This window comes from Dendrobates tinctorius, unplaced genomic scaffold (genome assembly GCF_039654945.1).
Source record: "Dendrobates tinctorius isolate UK_male_01 unplaced genomic scaffold, ASM3965494v1 ptg000008l, whole genome shotgun sequence".
Taxonomy (NCBI): Eukaryota; Metazoa; Chordata; class Amphibia; order Anura; family Dendrobatidae; genus Dendrobates; species Dendrobates tinctorius.
The window spans coordinates 13,824,878-13,846,954 of NW_027361676.1; the positions used below are offsets into that span (position 1 = coordinate 13,824,878).

The window sequence follows — 22,077 nt, forward strand, 5'->3', positions numbered from 1 at the left end:
CGAGCAGGGCCCTCATTCCTCTTGGTATTTGTTATAATCTCTGTGATTATTGCTATGCTGTAATGTCTATTGTCTGTACAAATCCCCTCCGAAATGTAAAGTGCTGCGGAATATGTCGGCGCTATAGGAATAAAATTTATTTTTATTATGACATCGAATCGGATGGAGTTCCGTGCACCTGATGGTCTGGTTGGTGAGCTGGCTTTGGTTTTATACCATTTTTTTTTTATAAGTTTGAGGGCAGACATGGAGTTGTCGGGTATGCAGTGTTAAAAGTTGAAAGACCTCTGTAAAGTCCTTAATTTTTTTGCGGAATGCACACGGCTGGTAAGCGCAGACGACGCCATCATAAGCATGAGCATACCACTTATGCATCTGCTCATGCAAACTTTGATGCACATTAAGGATCAGGCATCTGCAGCGGAGAAGGAAGAGGAGGAGCGAAGCCTTGATGACAGTCAGCCATTGTTTGCTCAGGGAACTGTCGTAGATGAGGTGGAGGAAGAGGAGGATGAGGGGGATGATTATTTTGGGGAAGAGGATGCTTCTCGGGGGGGCGTGAGAAAATGTTGGCTTGCCAAGGTCAGGTACAGGGTTTGTGCGTGACTGGAGGGATGTGGATTTGGCAGAAAGTGCTCCTCCACCCACCACTGTCAGTGCATCATTGACACCTGGAACATTGGCCCACATGTGTGATTATCTCTTGCGGATCCAAAAAGGGACCCCCGCATTGTCAAAATTATGAAGGCTGATGACTACTGGTTGGCCAGCATCCTCGATCCATGCTATAAAGGCAAATTACAGAACTTCATGCCACAGGAGAACCTAGAGCTAATATTAGCGAACAAACAAGCAACTCTGGTAAACCGTTTGTTAGAGGCATTCCCAGCACACAGCAGCGGTGCTGGTTCTACCACGAGCAGTACTGGGCCAAATAGAAGAGGTGTTCGTGGTGCACACAGCCAAACTGGTGTTGGAGACAGGGGTTTCATGACCATGTTGTGGACTGATTTCTCGAGGACCGCTCACACGACTGTTAATACTAAATCGATTACAACAGACAGGAGACAGCATTTGTCAACTATGGTTCAAAATTACCTCTCTTCCCCTATCGATGTTCTCCCTCACAGTTCATTCTCCTTTGGCTACTGGGCCTGTAAACTGGACACCTGGACTGAATTGGCACAATATGCCTTACAGGAGCTCGCTTGCCCTGCTGGTAGTGTGCTATCAGAAAGAGACTTCAGTGCTGCTGGATCAATCTTGACAGAAAGAAGGACCTGGCTGTCTACTCACCTCACCTTCATTAAAATGAACCATGCCTGGGTTTCAAAGGATTTTGTACAACCTTCCCCTGATGACACATAGGTTGCGAGCAAAATGGCTCACTTTGTCCTCCTCTTCCTCCGACTTCTCCAATTCCTCCATTTGCAGCTGCTGAATGTCCAGCCTACACCTCAACATATGCCAGTTTTTCCACCTCCCTAACTGGGCTGTCCCCCCAGGGCCGTCGTCAGCACCTGGCGTTCCGGGGCAAGTGGCGGTGCCCTGAACAGGTCGGGGGGCCCACTCCTGGGCAACGGCACTGGCACAGGGCCCCTCACAGTACGCCGGTGTCTCGGACGGTGGGGGGGCCCACTCGCCGTCTCAGCCACCATCATACTATGAGGGGCCCTGTGCCAGTGCCGTCACCCACGAGTTGGCCCCCCTGCTTGCTCAGGGCACCAGCACTTGCAATACTTACCTCTCCCTGCTCCACCGTTGTGACTTCTTCCGCGTTTCCTGACAGTGACATTCAGGTCAGAGAGCACGATGATGTCACGTCTGTACGCCCTCTGCCTGAAAAGTCTAAGTGCAGAGAGCTGGAAGATGGCAACGCTGAGGAGTCTAGAGTAGAGCAGTGCCCAGCGAGGAGAGGCATTTCTTTTTTTAATGTTTGGAGCAATATATGGGGAGCATTATACACTGGAGAATTATATATGGGGCCCATCATACACTTGAGCATCATAGAAAGGGCCCATCATACACTGGAGCGTCATATGGGGCCCATTATACACTCGAGCATTATAAATGGGGCCCATTATATATGGAGCATTATACACTGTTTGCATAATTATTATTAGGCAAGTTGTGTTTGAGAGGATTCTTTTTATTACTGAACAACAATCATGTTCTCAATCAACCGAAAAGACTCATAAATATCAAAGCTTAATATTTTTGGAAGTTGGAGTGGGTTTTTTTTAGATTTGCCTATCTTAGGAGGATATCTGTTTGTGCAGGTAACTGTTACTGTGCAGAATTATTAGGCAACTTAATAAAAACCAAATATTTACCCATCTCATTTATTTACTTTCACCAGGTAAACCAATATAACAACAAAAAATTTATAAATAAACATTTCTGACATTCAAAACAAAAAAAAAAAAAAAGGGATCAACATAGCCACCTTTCTTTACGATGACACTCAAGAACCTTCCATCCATAGATTCTGTCAGTTGCTTGATCTGTTTACGATCAACATTGCATGCAGCAGCCATCACAGCCTCCCTGACACTGTTTCGAGAGGTGTAATGTTTGCACTCCCTGTAGAACTCACATTTTATGAGGGACCACAGGTTCTCTATGGGGTTCAGATCAGCTGAACAAGGGGGCCATGTCATTATTTTTTCTTCTTTTAGACCTTTACTGGGCAGCCACACTGTGGAGTATTTGGATGCATGTGATGGAGCATTGTCCTGCATGAAAATCATGTTTTTCTTGAACGATACCGACTTCTTCCTGTACCACTGCTTGAAGAAGGTGTCTTCCAGAAACTGGCAGTAGGTCTGGGAGCTGAGCTTCACTCCTTCCTCAACCCAAAAAGGTCCCACAAGTTCATCTTTGATGATACCAGCCCATACAAGTACCTCACCTCCACCTTGCTGGCGTCTGAGTCAGAGTGGAGCTCTCTGGCCTTTACTGATCCAGCCTCGGGCCCATCTATCTGGCCCATCAAGAGTCACTCTCATTTCATCAGTCCATAAAACCTTACAAAAATCTGTCTTAACATATTTCTTGGCCCAGTCTTGATGTTTTATCTTATGTTTCTTGTTCAAAGGTGGTCGTTTTCCAGCCCTCCTTACCTTGCCCATGTCCCTGAATATGGCACAGCTTGTGCTTTTTGATACTCCAGTAACGTTGCAGCTCTGAAATATGGCAAAACTGGTGTCAAATGGCATCTTGCCAGCTTCACGCTTGATTTTCCTCAATTCATGGGCAGTTATTTTGAGCCTTTTTTTATCAACACGCTTCTTGCGACCCTGTTGGCTATTTTCCATGAAAAGCTTGATTGTTCAGTGATCACGCTTCCAAAGTTTGGCAATTTTAAGACTGCTGCATCCCTCTGCAAGACATCTCATAATTTTTGACTTTTCAGAGTCCGTTAAATCTTTCTTCTGACCCATTTTGCCAAAGGAAAGGAAGTTACCTAATATTTAAGCTCACCTTATATAGGGTGTTGATGTCATTAGACCACACCCCTCCTCATTACAGAGATGCAAATCACCAGATTTACATAATTGGCAGTTGGCTTTCAAGCCTATACAGCTTGGAGTAGGACAATATGCATAAAAAGGATGATGTAATCAAAATACTCATTTGCCTTATAATTCTGCACACAGTGTATAGGCCCATCATACACTGGAGCATCATCCATGGGGCCCATCATATACTGCAGCATCATATGGGGCCCATTATATATGGAGCATTATATAGGACCATCATACAATGGAGCATCATCCATGGGGCCCATCATATACTGGAGAATCATATGGGGTTCATTATTTATGGGGCATCATATAGGGTATGGAGCATTATATGGAGCACATATGGGGCCTATTCTGTATGGAGCATTATATGGAGCCCATTCTGTATGGGAGTGTGGTACAGTAAAGGGTGTTTTACTGGATGGGAGATATAATTCTCCCAGCAGGTTAATGTTTGGCCGGGTTTTTCCCTAAAGACAGGACCTGCGATGATGTCATAGTCATGTGATCAGCCCATGTGATGTTTACCTCACTTGTAGGAGGGGTTATGGGCTATGTAATGGAGGTTGGTGTTTGGCACAGGGTGAGTGTGTGTCTGGAAGTTACAGGAATTGGCTGGATGTAGTCTGAACTTGTATACAGGATCCCCGTGCTGCAGGACTATAGCAACAAGACTCTCAACAACCCTGGGAAGGACAGCTGGCGGATGCCGCGGACCTGGCAGCCGCTTAGTTAAGCCTGTCCCGTGCAAGGGGTGAGTCTGGGACCAGTGGTTCTCCTAGCTGGAGTATATTTATGTTTTTCCTTACTTTCTGTTAATCTGCTGTTTGCAACGTGACATTAAACCACTGAAATTGGACTTTGCGAATGTGTGCTGCCTCGTTACTGCAGCCCTGCCATTACCTACCAGAGTGAATCCCTACAATAGCAATATATGGGGCCCATCATATACTGTATGGAGCTTTATATGCGACTCATTATACTGTATGGAGCAATACGTGGGGCTCATTCTACTCTGTGGGGACCGTCCTATACTGTATGGCACATTATATGGGGACCATCATATACTGTAGCATTATGTGGAGCTTATTATATACTGTATGAACATTATATGGGACCAATTATTCTGTATGGAGCAATATATGGGGCTCATTATTCTGTATGGTGCACTATGTGATGGCCATAATACTGTATGGAGGAATATACTGTCCGGTTTTTGAGCTATTGTAAAATTTAAAATAGATATCAGTCATGTTATGTAAGCAGTGAAGTATTTTTCATTGTACTATACCTATATTTCTCTGCCGTATTGGAGCATCATAAATTGTATGTGTTAAAGGGGCCCATGGACACTCTTTGGCCCGGGGTACACGAAAACCTGGAGCCAGCCCTACCCCCCCCCCCCACAACTTTAGCAAAATAACCCCCAGTTTTCAATACGTAACTATTATTATAAAGTAAATTAAGGTTGACAAGCTTAAGTAATAAGAATTGATGTCGTTGGCATTGAAATGGGCACTGTAGGTGTGTTTACAGTCCTCCACTCCCTGACGACTTTGCTTCCCCATTGACTTGCATTGGGTTTCGTGTTTCAGTCGGACCTTCGACTTCTCCCGATAGTCGGACGATTTCGTTCGACTCGACTTTTGAGAAAGTCGGATTTCATGAAACCTGACTCGACCCTAAAAAAGGCAAAGTCGCTCATCTCTATGCATTAGTATATATTAATATATTTCACTTATGACATTAATTTTAGATATTATATTTTTTTTATATATATGAAATTGCATCTTTGCTGATTTGTCTGCCGTTCAATGCCCCTTACATCACACGCACAGTACAGTATATGAGATTTGGTTTTACATATTATTTTATTAATACAATTTTTTAAATTATAAACATATATCTTATGTACATCATGTTTTGGTATATTTTTGTGTAATCATGTTTTAATCTAATATATAAAGCTCAAGTATGTGCATGTATGTATGTACGTACGTATGCATGTATGTATGTGTATGTCCGGGATTGTCATCCGCACTGTCGCAGCTACAGCCACAAAATTTGGCACAGTCACACGTCTGGACCCCAAGAGTGTCCTAGGCTATGTTGTGAGGTGAAATTTTAACCCCGTGCGTTCCAATTCACCAAACAATTTTGCCCCTATCTACATAATGGGGAAAAAGTGTGTGTGTGTATCAAGCCCCGCCCCTCATTATGATGTCATAATGGTTGCCATGGCGACGCTGATATCATCATAGGTTGCAAGCCCCGACGCTCATTATGATGTCATAATGGTTGACTATGGGATGGAGGATGTGTGATGGGCATATGAGCACTGGACTATGGGATGGAGGATATGTATGATGGGTATATGGGCACGGGACTATGGGATGGAGGATGTGTGATGGGTATATGGGCACTGGACTATGGGATGGAGGATATGTATGACAGGTATATGGGCACTCGACTATGGGATGGCGAATATGTATGATGGGTATATGGGCATGGGACTATGGGATGGAGGATGTGTGATGGGTATATGGGCACTCGACTATGGGATGGAGGATATGAATGATGGGTATATGGGCACAGGCCTATGGTATCGTGGATATGTATGATGGGTATATGTGCACGGGACTATGGGATGGAGGATAATTATAATTTGCTATAACTAACCACAGTTAGTTACTATGCCCGGGCAGCGTCGGGCTCTTCAGCTAGTTATTAATAAAGCTATATCCTGTGTTCTTAATATAGTAGGACTTTGAATATCTTTTTTGGGGGGTTACTATTTGCTTTGGTATTCTTAGTTTGTTATTATCAATATATTTATGGTATTTCTTTTCAATGTAGGTGGGGTTTTTTAATAGTGCTATTAACCTGTTCGGTGCCTGTATTTAGCCGATCGTTCTGGAGAGCATTCTGGTTTCAGTCACAGGGGCGGTGCCAGCGCTGGTTAAGTCAGCACTCTGAATATGAAGAGCCGCAGTTGAGTATAAAGAGCCCTGAGTGACAGCCGGCCGCAATGCAGAGCCAGTGTCAGTCAAGGCCGAGGGTGCAGTTATAGCCGGCCGCAATGCACAGCCAGTGTCATTCATGGCTGGGGTGCAGTTATAGCCGGCCGCATTGCACAGCCAGTGTCAGTCATGGCCAGGGGTGTGGTTATAGCCGGCCACAATGCAGAGCCAGTGTCAGCCAGGGCTGGGGGTGCGGTTATAGCCAGCAACAATACAGAGCCAGTGTCAGTAAGGGCTGGGGGTGCGGTTATAGCCGGCTGCAATGCATAGCCAGTGTCAGTCACGGCCGGGGGTGCGGTTATAGCCAGCCGCAATGCAGAGCCAGTGTCAGTCAGGGCTGGGGGGGGTGCGGTTATAGCCGCCGCTAGGTATACTAAGAGCTTTGACTGAACCAATGCCTCCACAGTGACTGAAACTGGAATGCTGCCTGGTGAAGTAAAGTTTATTTTCTCCCCACAGTGTTTGGCTAAGTGCAAATGCCGGTCCGGTTAATAACTCTATTATCCTGCAGATTAACCCCATAGTTCATAGAATCATAGAATCGTAGAGTTGGAAGGGACCTCCTGGGCCATCTGGTCCAACCCCCTGCTCAAAGCAGGATTCGCTAAATCATCCCAGTCAGATGTCTGTCCAGCCTCTGTTTGAAGACTTCCATTGAAGGAGAACTCACCAATTCTCGTGGCAGCCTGTTCCACTCATTGATCACTCTATCTGTCAAAAAGTTTTTCTAATATCTAATCTGTGTCTCCTCCCATTCTGTTTCATCCCATTGCTTCTGGTCTTTCCTTGTGCAAATGAGAATAAAGAGGATCCTTCTACAATGTGACAGCCCTTTAGATATTTGTAGACAGCTATTAAGTCTCCTCTCAGTCTTCTCTTTTGCAAACTAAACATTCCCAAATCCTGCAACCTTTCCTCATAAGACAGGGTTTGCAGACCAGTCACCATTCTGGTCGCTCTTTTCTGAACTTGCTCCAGTTTGTTGATGTCTTTTTTAAAATGTGGTGCCCAAAACTGGACACAATATTCCAGATGAGGTCTGACCAAAGAGGAGTAGAGGGAAATAATGACTTCACGTGATCTAGACTGTATGCTTCTGTTAATACATCCTAGAATTGCATTTGCCTTTTTTGCTGCTGCATCACACTGTTGACTCATATTCAGTCTGTGATCTATTAGTATACCCAAGTCTTTTTCACATGTGCTGTTGCTTAGCCCTATTCCTCCCATTCTGTATATGCTTTTTTCATTTTTATTGCCCAGATGTAGTACTTTGCATTTTTCCCTGTTAAAAACCATTCTGTCAGTTGCTGCCCACTGCTCCAGTTTATTTATATCTTTTTGAATCCTCTCTCTCTCTTCTCTAGCATTAGCTATCCCTCCTAGCTTTGTGTCATCAGCAAATTTAATCAGTTTACCCTCAATTCCTTCATCTAAATCGTTGATAAAGATGTTGAACAATACAGGGCCCAGGACAGAGCCCTGTGGTACCCCACTTGAGACATTCTTCCAACTGGATGTGCAGCCATTTACGACCACTCTTTGGGTCCGATCACTAAGCCAGTTAATGAATCCACCTTACAGTTGCCTTGTCCATTCCATACTTAGTCATTTTTTCAATAAGGATTGTATGAGATACTTTGTCAAATGCTTTGCTGAAGTCAAGATATACTATATCTACAGCATTTCCTTGATCCACCCAATCAGTGATTCCGTCATAGAAGGAAATTAAGTTAGTCTGACATGACTTATTAGTTACAAACCCATGCTGACTCTGTTTAATCACTTCATTCTTATCCAGGTATTGACATACATGTTGTTTAATTTGTTCAAAGATCTTTCCTGGTATAGTTGCAAGTTAATAGCGGTTTTCCTGATGACAGTTTCCCTTAAAAAGAAACCCATCACTTGCCATAACTATGACATGAACCCTCTTTCTGTTTGCATATTGTATGTAAATGACATTTTTTTTAAGTAGGTGTGGTCATCAACTCTTCACCATGAAAATCGTTTTAGCCAACACCCATTTGGCAAAAAAATACATGGATTTTTTTTATACAGGGAAGAATATGTCACATCTTAGGAACAAATAATAATGTCATATTCAGGAGAACAGTGACAATTACTGTAGATTTTAAATATGGCAAGTGATAGCCAAGCTTGCTACTAAGGTGTAATGACCTTCTTTAGTTATTAATCTGTAAGATGACTTTAATTCACCATATCACATGAGAGATGAGCACATTTTTGTGGAGGTTTCACCAATTTGCGAGTTGCCAGGATGTGCTGGATAAATCAGATTGCCAGGCGTGGGATTCAAATGGGTGAACACATCTGCTTACTAAGCCTTTTTGGTGGGAGGAATCGGCTAAAATTCTGCCAAGCCGATGTGCAAGATTAATCAACAATGACCAGAAATGTTTAGATGCAATTATTGCTGCACAATGGGGTCACACCAGATACTGGAAGCAAAGGTTCACATATTTTTGCTATTCACAGATGTGTGATTTTTTTTTGTTTAGTATAATGATCCAATATAATAAAGTGTAACATTTTTGACTCGTTTGTGACATTTTGTTCTCTTTCAACTTTTAGGACTTCTGTGAAAGTCTGATCTAATTTTAGGTCAGATTTATATAGAATTGTGAAAAATGGTGACAGTTTCACATACTTCAAAGCACTATTGTATGTTTGCACAATTGTTTTGCAATAACTTTTAATGATTTAGTTTATTTTATTTTTTTCCATACTTCTCTTATTATAAATGAGCATGAAGGTTCTAGATAAAAATGGAAATTTAAGGACACCGACATGCAGGTAGGGCAGCATTCGTGACAGATGACCTTCATGCCCTAGATGGATCATGTACAATATTCCCTATGTAACACATCAATCAGGAGTTCCTATTAATGTATTGATTTGAGAGAACCAAACCGTAGAATAGACTAGAGATCTATTTGGGCCATTAAACTGTCCTAACAAAACTGCCGAGTGTGGATTGCATCTCCTGCGTAAGATATATCGCCGAGGAGGCTGCCAGGACGGGAGATTTTACTATAGAAATATTCTGTGTCTGCAGCCTGTTGTGACTTACGTGGAAAACAAACCTAAACGCTGCATGTATGGGGGACGCTGTGCTCTTATTGGCATCTCTGGCCGGACCAGAGACAGCCGCACAATGCTAATGGAAGGATGCTATACAGGATGCAATTGACTCTGCGCCAGCAATCTTTATAAAATAATTGCCTAGCAACAGGGGTGCGCACTAGATGGAAGGATTGATTTTGCCTTTAATGAATCCCATGGAGGAGGCAGGAGGTTTGAAAATTGGCTGGAAATACATTGTGGGTGCCAGTCTCTGGCTACTGTCTTTCACACACATAATAAGGCCTTTTAACGGCACTTTCGAAAGCGGCTTTAAAAATATTGGCCGAGACATTGCTTTCCTTCACACTTTACTGGGAGATTAAACATTTGGAAGGATACTAAAGATATTATCATCCGTCCTCACTTTTTGCTCACACCAGAGATAATAAAGGACATTCATGAGCAGAAAGAATACGGGTTCAAGCGGGCAAACGTGCATGCATGCAGAAATGTCGAAGAGATCAGCAGTGCTGAAGCAATTAGCTTATCTATAGCCGGGAGTGGATTGATGGTGTGGCCATAAGGAGCCCAGAAGAAATCCATAGTCTATAATCATCCTTTTTTACTTAGGCAGTAAGACTGGAAGGGTGTAAATACATTGATATATTTTAGACACATGTTCCAGGCAAAAAGAATGAGTTTTTCCAATCGGAGAAGTCATGATGTGATAAAGGGGGCATTAAAAGTTTTCTGCTAATAACACTTCCATCTGAAGATTGTTATTGCTCTGGATTATAATATAGAGTTAATAAAGTTACCAGTTTGTCACTTTATTTTGCAATATAACAGGAATTAGAGCGGATCTGTCACTTGTCATAAATATGTCATTTTTGTTTACTTTGATTAAATGCCTGAAAGGGGCATTGATTACTTTTTTGTTCCTGCACCTCTCTGTTCCTCACATATGGACCCCTCTTCCCTGTACTGTATGTGTAACCTGGCACTGTAGATGTGTAACACTATGGCCAGCGACACTGCATGGTTCCCCTTCACCCTACATGCAGGGATGTCGGCATACTCACCACGCTAGCCATGTAGCGTGGTCCACTACGTGCTTCCTCTCTCCTGGTGTAGTGCATTCTGCACTTCCTGGCAGCTCCCCTGCAAGTCCCCCTGCTCTTAAAAGTTACAGCGTGCACACATAGTTAAATGCCACCAGCCAGTGGTTGGAAGGCATTTAGCATAGCGTACACCTGCAAGATGGCTCCCAGGCAATTGCTGGGCGGTATCTTGTTTAAAATGCACCCTCCCCAAAAGGCAGATGCTAATCATCACATTAAAGCGAAGCTGTTACCAGAATTTTGCTAAGTAAACTACAGTCATTGTCTGGTTGGCGCTGTTACACTGATTAAAATGATATCTTGGATGAAGAAATCCGTCTTGTGGTTCTTGAGCAATCAGTGTTAGACATTTTCAGTTAATGAGATGCCCATGCTCCGAGGCAGGACTGTACGCAGTCTTATCTTGGTGCTCTAGGCCGGAGAAACCAAGAAGAGACCTGCCCACAGGTCGCCCCAAAGCACAATCAGTCTGTCCCTCTCGCTCTCTGTCTCTATGATGAGGAAGATGTTTGTGCTTCGGGACAGGCCTGTAGGTAGGTCTCTTCTTGGTTTCTCAAACTTAGCTACGCCCCTCCTAGGTTAGTCCAACACTGTGGTACTACTGTGGGTCCACAAACAACGTTCCCCACCTGCGTGCGTAACAAGATGGTAGCATGGATAGGCTTTGCACAAGACACTCAGCTTAGCAGGTCCTCCAAAGAGTGGCTGTAGGACGGTGGAGATGGCTGGCAAAGAATTGTCCTGATGCCATTTCTAAACCAGGAGGTCAAAGTTAAGGGCACAATAGTAAGAGAGTTAGGTTGTCAGAGACTAAGAAGGTCAGAAACTAAACAACAGGAAATTTGTGACTATAACTGAAGTGTAAAACAGGATCGTGCCTACGTCAATGTCATCTGCAGTGCAAGTGCGGCACCACTCAGCAGCAGAAGCAGTTCTTGTCTTATTAGCCAACTGGGTGTGCTCCTCAAGAAGATGTCTGCAGAGACAAGTCGAGTACCATGCCCATTTGGCTAAAAAGATTAGATTTACTTAGAGGGAAGAAGGGTGCACATCTCAGGAATCAGAAAGGTGCAGTAAAAAAACAAAAATAACTAGATTTTGAAAAACAGCAGCATTTACACTAGGTAAAAAATGATATGTTTATGGAACATGATAGGCCTTCTTTAAAGGGAATCTGTCCCCCCTTTTTTCGAATATGAGCTGCCGGCACCGACATTAGGGGCTTATCTACAGCATTCTGTAATGCTGTAGATAAGCCCCCGATGTAACCTGAAAGATAAGAAAAAAGAGTTAGATTATACTCACCCCGGCGTCTGGTCCAGTCTGATGGGTGTCGCCATCCGGTCCGGCGCCTCCCATCTTCATATGATGCCGTCCTCTTCTTTCCTTCCTGTTGTGGCTCCTGTGCAGACGCACTGCTCTGCCCTATTGAGGGCAGAGCAGAGTCCTGCAGTGCGCAGGCGCCAGGAGAGGTCCGGCGCCTGCGCACTCCAGTATTCTGTCCTGCCCTCAACAGGGCAGAGCAGTGCGCCTGTGCTGGAGCCATGACAGGAAGGAAAGAAGAGGACGGCATCGTATGAAGATGGGAGGCGCCGGACCGCAACACCCATCGGACCAAGACCGGACTGCCCCCCGGGTGAGTATAATATAACTCTTTTTTCTTATCTTTCAGGTTACATCGGGGGCTTATCTACAGCTTTACAGAATGCTGTAGATAAGCCCCTGATGTCGGTGCCGGCAGCTCATATTCGAAAAAAGGGGTGACAGATTCCCTTTAACTACTTGTGGGCTGCCCATAGAATTTAACTCTCCAGGCAGTCTGCATTTTACTGTGCAATGCATTCTAAAACATTATTGCACAACAAGCAGCGATTAGGCTTTAGCGGGGTGCCAGAAAGGAGCAAGAACTGCTAGGATCTAGCAAACCCAGTGTCATGATCCAGACCGGGTTTTTCCTGGTCTGGTCATGTCAGGGGTTAACTTTTTTCTGCATTGTTCTGGTGTCAGGTCAGCTATTTCTCTGCGCTGCATCCTGCAGGCAGTGTCAGTTATATTTTCTGCCTACGGCGTGAGTAGCTGATTCTGGTTATACCCTGATTTGTCCTGCTGTGTTTTGCTGACTGTGCCCGTGTCTGTTCATTCCCCTCTTCCCGTCCCGACTCAGTGTTTCCCTTCGTATTTGGACTCCCCAGTACCCGACTCTGCTTTGACTCTGACCTGCTCTTGTCTCTTACTTCGGGATTTCTGCTTGTGACCGGTACTGACCTTTTTGGAGCTCGTCTGACTCTGTGTTTGGTATTTCCCTTGGTAATGCGCTACTCTCTGTTATCGACCCGGCTTGTTTGACTATCCTGCTGCCACCTGATGGTAGCCTCGCTGCAGTGCTGCTGGACTGTTCTGAGCAGTATTTCAGGCTTCCTTCCTCTCTGCTGCCATCTTGTGGAGTTTGCATTTACCTGCAGAGCTGCAGCGTGACACCCAGATTAGCTGTTCAAGCAGGAGGTTGAATTTACCCTGTAAGGGGGGCTAATATACCAGCCCAAGTTACACATAAAATCAACAGCGCAAGAATGTATTTCAATATTAAAAGTCCATTCAAAGGCCTTTTACGACTTTATGGGTGGGGGTTAGTGTTGAGTAGTGTTGAGCGATACCATCTGATACCCTAAAATATCGGATCAGATGGTATCGGCCCGATACGAAAAAAGTATCGGGTATCGCCGATTCTGATACCGGAAGTCCCTTTCAAGTCTATGGGACTTCCGGTATCGGAATAAGAAAAACCCTTTTCTGTCCTTGTACAGCCTCTCGGGGGTGTGTACGGACCTTCCGGGGGTCTGTACCGGCCTGCTGGGGGTCTGTGCCGACTGTCTGGGGGTCTGTGCGGACTGCCGGGGGGTCTGTGCAGGCTGCGGGGGTCTGTACCGGCCTGCCGGGGGGCTGTGCCGGCCTGCCGGTGGTCTGTGCCGACTGTCCGGGGGTCTGTGCAGGCTGCGGGGGTCTGTGCAGGCATCGTCCGATGGGACTACAAGTCCCATCAGGCGATGCCTGCTACCATGACGGTGATTGACACATTAGCCAATGATGGGACAGTAGTAGTCCCATCATCCGGCTAATGTGTTGAATGTAAAAAAAAAAAAAAAAAATACATACTACATAAATACTACATGCTACATACATACTACATACATGCAACATACATACTACATATATACCACATGCATGCAACATGCATACTACATATATACCACATATATACTACATGCATGCAACATACAAATATACTACATATATACTACATGCAACATGCATACTACATATATACTACATGCATGAAACATACATATATACTACATATATACTACATGCATGCAACATGCATACTACATATATACCACATATATACTACATGCATGCAACATACATATATACTACATATATACTGCATATATACTACATGCATGCAACATGCATACTACATATATACTACATGCATGCAACATACATATATACAACATATATACTACATGCATGCAACATACATATATACAACATATATATTACGTGCATACTACATATATACCACATATATACTACATGCATGCAACATACATATATACTACATATATACTACATGCAACATACATACTACATATATACCACATGCATGCAACATGCATACTACATATATACAACATGCATGCAACATACTACATATATACCACATGCATGCAACATGCATACTACATATACACTACATATACATGCATGCAACATACATACATACTACATATATACTACATGCATGCAACATGCATACTACATATATACTACATGCATGCAACATACATACTACATATATACCACATGCATGCAACATGCATACTACATATATACCACATGCATGCAACATGCATACTACATATATACTACATGCATGCAACATACATACAACATATATACTACATGCATGCAATATGCATACTACATATATACTACATGCATGCAACATACATACTACATGCATGCAACATACATACTACATATATACCACATGCATGCATCATGCATACTACATATATACTACATATATACTACATGCATGCAACATACATACATACTACATATATACCACATGCTTGCAACATGCATACTACATATATACTACATATATACTACATGCATGCAACATACATACATACAACATATATACTACATGCATGCAATATGCATACTACAGATATACTACATGCATGCAACATACATACATACTACATATATACCACATGCATGCAACATGCATACTACATATATACTACACGCATGCAACATACATACAATACATACATATAGACATACAGTACATATAACAGAGTACATACTCACCATCACTTGTCACTTTGATCCCCGAAGCCAGTGTCATCTGTGGAATAAATATTAAAATAACAAACCACCAATATATTTACCCCTGATCCGCAGAAGTCCACGAGTGTCCCACGACGATCTTGCATGGAGAACAGCAGCATCAGCTGATGCTACCGTTCTCTACGGGCTCCAGGAATCCAATGATGGGAGGTAGGTATCCTTCCGCACTGTATTCCTCCGCCACTGTAAAAAAAAAAAGTCCCTAGCCTCACTTTATGGCAAAAGCTGCGTGGGAAATTTCTCACACAGCAATGCTATAAAGTGAGACTAGGGACTTTTTTTTTTTACATTCAACACATTAGCCGGATGATGGGACTACTACTGTCCCATTATTGGCTAATGTGTCAATCACCGTCATGGTAGCAGGCATCGCCCAATGGGACTTGTAGTCCCATCGGACGATGCCTGCACAGACCCCCGCAGCCTGCACAGACCCCCGGACAGTCGGCACAGACCACCGGCAGGCCGGCACAGCCCCCGGCAGGCCGGTAGAGACCCCCGCAGCCTGCACAGACCCCCGGACAGTCAGCACAGACCACCGGCAGGCCGGTACAGACCCCCGCAGCCTGCACAGACCCCCGGACAGTCGGCACAGACCACCGGCAGGCCGGCACAGCCCCCCGGCAGGCCGGTACAGATCCCTGCAGCCTGCGCAGACCCCCGGACAGTCGGCACAGACCCCCGGACAGTCGGCACAGACCCCCGGCAGGCCGGTACAGACCCCCGGAAGGTCCGTACACACACCCGAGAGGCTATACAAGGACAGAAAAGGTTTTTTCTTATTCCGATACCGGAAGTCCCATAGACTTGAATGGGACTTCCGGTATCGGAATCGGCGATACCCGATACTTTTTTCGTATCGGGCCGATACCATCCGACCCAATATTTTAGGGTATCGGATGGTATCGCTCAACACTAGTGGGGGTATAACGCGCAAAATAAATAAAAAGAAATAAATAAAACAAAATTGAGAAACCAAAGCCACAGCCAATTCAAATCTCTATTTCTATTTAACTGATTGCATTTTATACAATTAAATCTGCATTTATGAAACAAACAAATCTGAAAATGTGTCCGGTCAGTAAAAGGGAGAAATGGCCAAGTCCTGAACTGGTAAAAAATATATATCTTTATGACAGGAGTAGTAAATTAAAGCAACCTATAATATGACCTATACAAAAATACCCAGACTCATATTCTAAACTTTGCAAAGTGATAAATCACTTAGCTACTAATATATACTCCATAGCAGATACATTCATAAAAAGTAGAACCAAATGAGTTCTTTGCTAAAAAGTACAAACAATTCTATATTGAAACAATACACAAGTTTATGGTTGACCAAAAAGTATACAAGAGTTAAAAGATGTGCTATACAGAACACCAAAAATAGGTCACACTCAGACTAGTACAAGGTTAAATTTAAATTCTAGTACCATATAACATTATTGGGAGAGAAAAAACCCAAAAAGGATCAAACAAGTCCAACCGTGCCAATTACCATCATTCACTAGTAAAGTCTAAACCCCATAGACCTCATGACATCCGTGTGAGAATGGTTAGCTTGAAAGATATTTCCCATATAACAACAAATTTCTAAGTTTGGTCATCATAGGCCTACTAGATATGGAAAGGTAAAGGGGGGAAAAAAATCTCACCCAAATACTGAGGTACACCATGGGGTGTGTTTCTACCATGTACCTCAGTATTTGGGTGAGGTTTTTTTCCCCTCTAGACTTTACTTGTGAATGATGGTAATTGGCACGGTTAGACTTGCTAGATCCTTTGTTTTTTTTTTCTTTCCCAATAATGTTATACGTTACTAGAATTTAAATTTAACCTTGTACTGAGTGTGACCTACTTTTGGTGTCCTGTGTAGCACATCTTTTTACTCCTGTACATCTTTTTGCTAACCATAAACTTGTGTATTGTTTCACTAAGGAATTGTTTGCACTTTTTTTTTAACAAAAAACTCCTTTGGTTATCCTTTGGCTGTGGAGTCGGTAAGCCAAACCTGCGACTCCAACTCCGACTCCGACTCCTCAATTTCCCTTACACCGACTCCGACTCCAACTCCGACTCCACGACTCCGACTCCGACTCCCACACATATTGCTTATATTTAAGTGAAAAATGTATTGTAGTACAATGTGAACCTCAGACATTTAATCATTTTTATGATCCAATAATCAAGATATTTAGATAGAACAGAATATATATTGGTGTACTACCCGGTTTTCATTCTTTTTGGTACAGATACGATATGGATAGACAGATATGGATAAATGGATATATAGATAGAGCAGATTTCTAATCTGCTTTTGCTATTGAAAACATTATCTATGAGCTCAAAAACCTTTCAGGTGATGCAGTTTTTTAAAAAGATGATCAGCTTTTGCAGCTGAAAAACGTATCCTCAAAAAACACAGGAAAAACGCTGTGCGTGAATGTAGCCTTAGATCAGGAATAGAACAGTCATTTATAGGACATTTCATAACTTTCCCAAACTCCTATAAAAAAATATTCAGCACATCCTGCATTGAATTACTGTACCCAATTTATTATATATTTTAGGAGTCGGAGTCGGTCCATTTTATACCGACTCCAACTCCGACTCCGACTCCACCAAAATGAGCTCCGACTCCGACTCCACGACTCCGACTCCGACTCCACAGCCCTGCTTTCTATATTGTGACCCAATAGATTAGTAAGCTGCAGCTTGCAGGTAACCAAAGAGCAAGAAGGTGGAATTCATGTATGAAAAAAGTACCCAAATTAGTTCTCCTGCTTTGCACTGAGGAAAGGCAAATATCCCAAAACAAGTCTGCAAATTGAGCTTCTGATTCGACTTTTTATCATAAGTCACATGGTAAGGCTCATTAAAGGGTCGATATTTAATTTTAGGGTGCTACCTCCAATAGTGGCACAAGAGTTCCAGTTCTCTCCCATTCTGAATTATAGAATCATAGAATCGTAGAGTTGGAAGGGACCTCCTGGGCCATCTGGTTCAACCCCCTGCTCAAAGCAGGATTCGCTAAATCATCCCAGTCAGATGTCTGTCCAGCCTCTGTTTGAAGACTTCCATTGAAGGAGAACTCACCACTTCTCGTGGCAGCTTGTTCCACTCATTGATCACTCTAACCGTCAAAAAGTTTTTTCTAATATCTAATCTGTGTCTCCTCCCATTCAGTTTCATCCCATTGCTTCTAGTCTTTCCTTGTGCAAATGAGAATAAAGATGATCCTTCTACAATGTGACAGCCCTTTAGATATTTGTAGACAGCTATTAAGTCTCCTCTCAGTCTTCTCTTTTGCAAACTAAACAATCCCAAATCCTGCAACCATTCCTCATAAGACAGGGTTTGCAGATCGGTCACCATTCTGGTTGCTCTTTTCTGAACTTGCTCCAGTTTGTTGATGTCTTTTTTAAAATGTGGTGCCCAAAACTGGACACAATATTCCAGATGAGGTCTGACCAAAGAGGAGCAGAAGGCAATAATGACTTCACGTGATCTAGACTGTATGCTTCTGTTAATACATACTAGAATTGCATTTGCCTTTTTTGCTGCTGCATCACACTGTTGACTCATATTCAGTCTGTGATCTATTAGTATACCCAAGTCTTTTTCACATGTGCTGTTGCTTAGGCCTATTCCTCCCATTCTGTATATGCTTTTTTCATTTTTATTGCCCAGATGTAGTACTTTGCATTTTTCCCTGTTAAAAACCATTCTGTTAGTTGCTGCCCACTTCTCCAGTTTATTTATATCTTTTTGAATCCTCTCTCTCTCTTCTCTAGTATTAGCTGAAGAGGCGATTTGCATATTTAAATCCCCAAGGAAGCATTGCACGGCCTGTAATTATGCCAACTTGATCAATATCCATATTTCAATTGCTAGTAAAACAGCAAAAAAATATTTTAGCTCATGTAAAAGAGAGAAGAGGGCATGTTCACATGTTCTCCTGCTATCAGTTAGTTTCATGCATTTGTGAGTCAAACACATAAAAAAAAGTGAGATGAAGGAACAAGAGGAGATGTAGGTGTTAGGTGGACGCCAATGGAAAAACCTGGGGTAAGGTAAAGCCGAAACCGAGAGCAGTCACCGGAATGATTGTCTAGTTGACAGATATCATACTAAGGAGAGGAGTGCATTGTGAAACCCCTGCCCCAAGCAGCAAGAGGTTTAATTCTGTTATTCACAACCACTTAAAAATCAGTGCATTGTCTGACAATATTTGCTTTAATATTAAATGTCAAGAAAAAGAACTATTACAGATTGGATGTGTATTCTTAATTTCCTGTTTCAGCAATAGGAGGCTTAGTAATTATAAAATGTAGCACTATTTGCCCTTCTCCATAGTGTCCACAATCTAACCACACTAATCTCGGAATATGATCGCTGCGGCCAGTAATTATCATCACACTTTATCCTGGCTGGATTGCTTGCTATCTGAATTCTTCTTTCAGTTGGAGCCACCTAGTGGCTACATGATGAAAGTGTCTCTTACCTTGTGTGAAATTTGTTCTCTTCTTCCAGGGTTGACAAGCGACAACCTACAAATGCAGAGCAATGTATAAAGAAATTCAGTAAAGTCTTTATGTGGAAACACAATAAGGAGTATATATTACACATCACAATGCAAGCAGATAGCGGATACATTCATATAACAGTTTCTTCTACAGTTGAAATGCGTGTCTTGTAGGCCTCTTATACACCATGTTTTTGTGGTGTACTAAACAATTCCTTTAGTACGGTGAAAAAAGGTGCTTATATGGAAATGTTTGTATTTGCATAAAATGCAGTAGGAAAAACATATTTCAAATGATTATCAGATTGACATACAATTTTTGCACATATCTATTTCAATTTGCTTTTTTACAGCATACAAAAAATGCAGTGTGCTGCGCTTCTCTATGCTTTAGACGGAATCTGTCACCACATTTCAGTGATCTAAACTATTACTATGGACATACAGGATGTAGATTCCTGAAAAAAGTCAACCCTATATGTCTCATATCAGATGCCTTGTTGTTGAGAAATCCGCTTTTATTCAATTATGTAAATGACCTCTTCCAGGCAATGGGACAGATGTTTCTCCACCTCTGCACTTTATAATGCTATGTATCGCCTCCCACAGAGTCACTCTGCTTCTGTGACGTTGGGCTCTCAGCTGGAAATCTCATACCTACACATTTCCAGTGCTGTCGTTCCTCTTTAGTGTTCCGCCCTCTTATGGGCAAGGATATAACAATCGCAGAGGTTGCGACCAGGCGCATGCGGGTGAGCAGTCCGCAGACCAAAAGAAACTTCAACTGGAATGTGTTCCCAAGCACACATCCAGATGAGGTGTACTGCAACGCAGAGACCGATCGCGTCCTTGGGTGGCAATATATGCTGTCGGCCAATCCAATTCCAACAGCTGACATGTACAGGTAACTGGGGGAGCATGGCAGTAACATCAGACGCTCTCATCACTTACACGCTGAAGTCAGCTGCCAGCTTCAGCGGGGGAGCGAAGGGAAGGTGAGTATAATTGTTTTTTTTTCCATGCATTAATAAACAGCGGCACAATGGGGACAATATTACCAGGATGGAGGTTATACACAGCTCTGGAAAAAAATTATGAGACCACCACTTCAAAACCCTGTCATGGGCAGCCCATTCTCCAGACCTGAACCCCACTGAAAACCTCTGGAATGTAATCAAGAGGATGATGGATAGTCACAAGCCATCAAACAAAGAAGAAATGCTTACATTTTTGAGCCAAAAAGCAGTGTGAAAGACTGGTGGCAAGCATGCCAAGACGCATGAAATCTGTGATTAAAAATCATGGTTATTCCACAAAATATTGATTTCAGAATTCTTCCCGAGTAAAACATTAGTATTGTTGTTTCTAAATGATTACGAACTTGTTTTCTTTGCATTATTTGAGGTCTGAAAGCACTGTTTAGTTTTTTTTATTTTGACCATTCTTCTTTGTCAGGAAAAAAATACAAAATTTATTGTTCGGAAATTCGGAGACATGTTGTCAGAAGTTTATAGACTAAAAGAACAATTTACATTTTACTCAAATATACCCATAAAGAGATAAATCAGACAATTTGCACATTTGAAAGTGGTCTCTTAATTTTTGCCAGAGCTGTATATACCAGGATGGGGCCCAGGATAAGGAACATTTACCAGTAAAAAGGACATATTACCAGCATGGGTGCCAGGGTAAGGGGCATATACCAGGATAAGGGACATTACCAGGATGGGGCCCAGGATAAAGGACATATACCAGTATAAAGGACATATTACCAGCATGGGGGCCAGGATAACGGACATATACCAGGGTTAGGAACATATTACCAGGATAGGCGCTATATATACCAGGATGGGGTCCAGGTAGGATAAGGGCGCCTGCACAGAGTGAACTTGAACCCTTTGCCCATAGGAAGATGGAATATTGAAGAGGACCGCTGGGAGATGGAATGCGTATTCATGAGATTTGTGGCTGAGCACCCAATTTCCCATGGACAGTGTTGCTGTGGGAGGTGATGCATAGCATAATGAACCAAGGAGGCAGCATTATTTTGGCCACTGTCCTCCACAGAGCCTGTAACACGTCATTTACATGAACGGATAAAAGATGAGTTCTCTACAACAAGTCATCTAATATGAGACATACAAGTAAGACTTTTTTCAGCCGTCTATAACCTGTATGCCCATGTTAATAGGATAGATAGCTCAAATGTGGTGACAAATTTCCTTTAATAAAGGAAGAAAAATTGTATCCAATTTTATAACACTGCAGACAATGGATGATGTACTGTTATACATTTGAATGTGTTCCTGAGACTCCTACCTAGACTGTGTGCACAATTATTAGATAAATCAGTATTTGACAAAAACCATAAT

The 22,077-nt window shown here is 42.7% G+C and overlaps 1 protein-coding gene across 3 annotated transcripts in view; it reads right to left on the bottom strand.

The window, feature by feature from the left end:
* Nucleotides 1-22,077, bottom strand: part of TMEM154 (transmembrane protein 154) — a 99,686-nt gene that overhangs the window by 12,353 nt on the left and 65,256 nt on the right. For all 3 annotated transcript variants that reach the window (XM_073576371.1, XM_073576364.1, XM_073576368.1), the window contains one exon: nt 19,685-19,730. In XM_073576371.1, the coding sequence (XP_073432472.1) occupies nt 19,685-19,730 (46 nt within the window). The remainder of the gene's footprint in view (nt 1-19,684; nt 19,731-22,077) is intronic.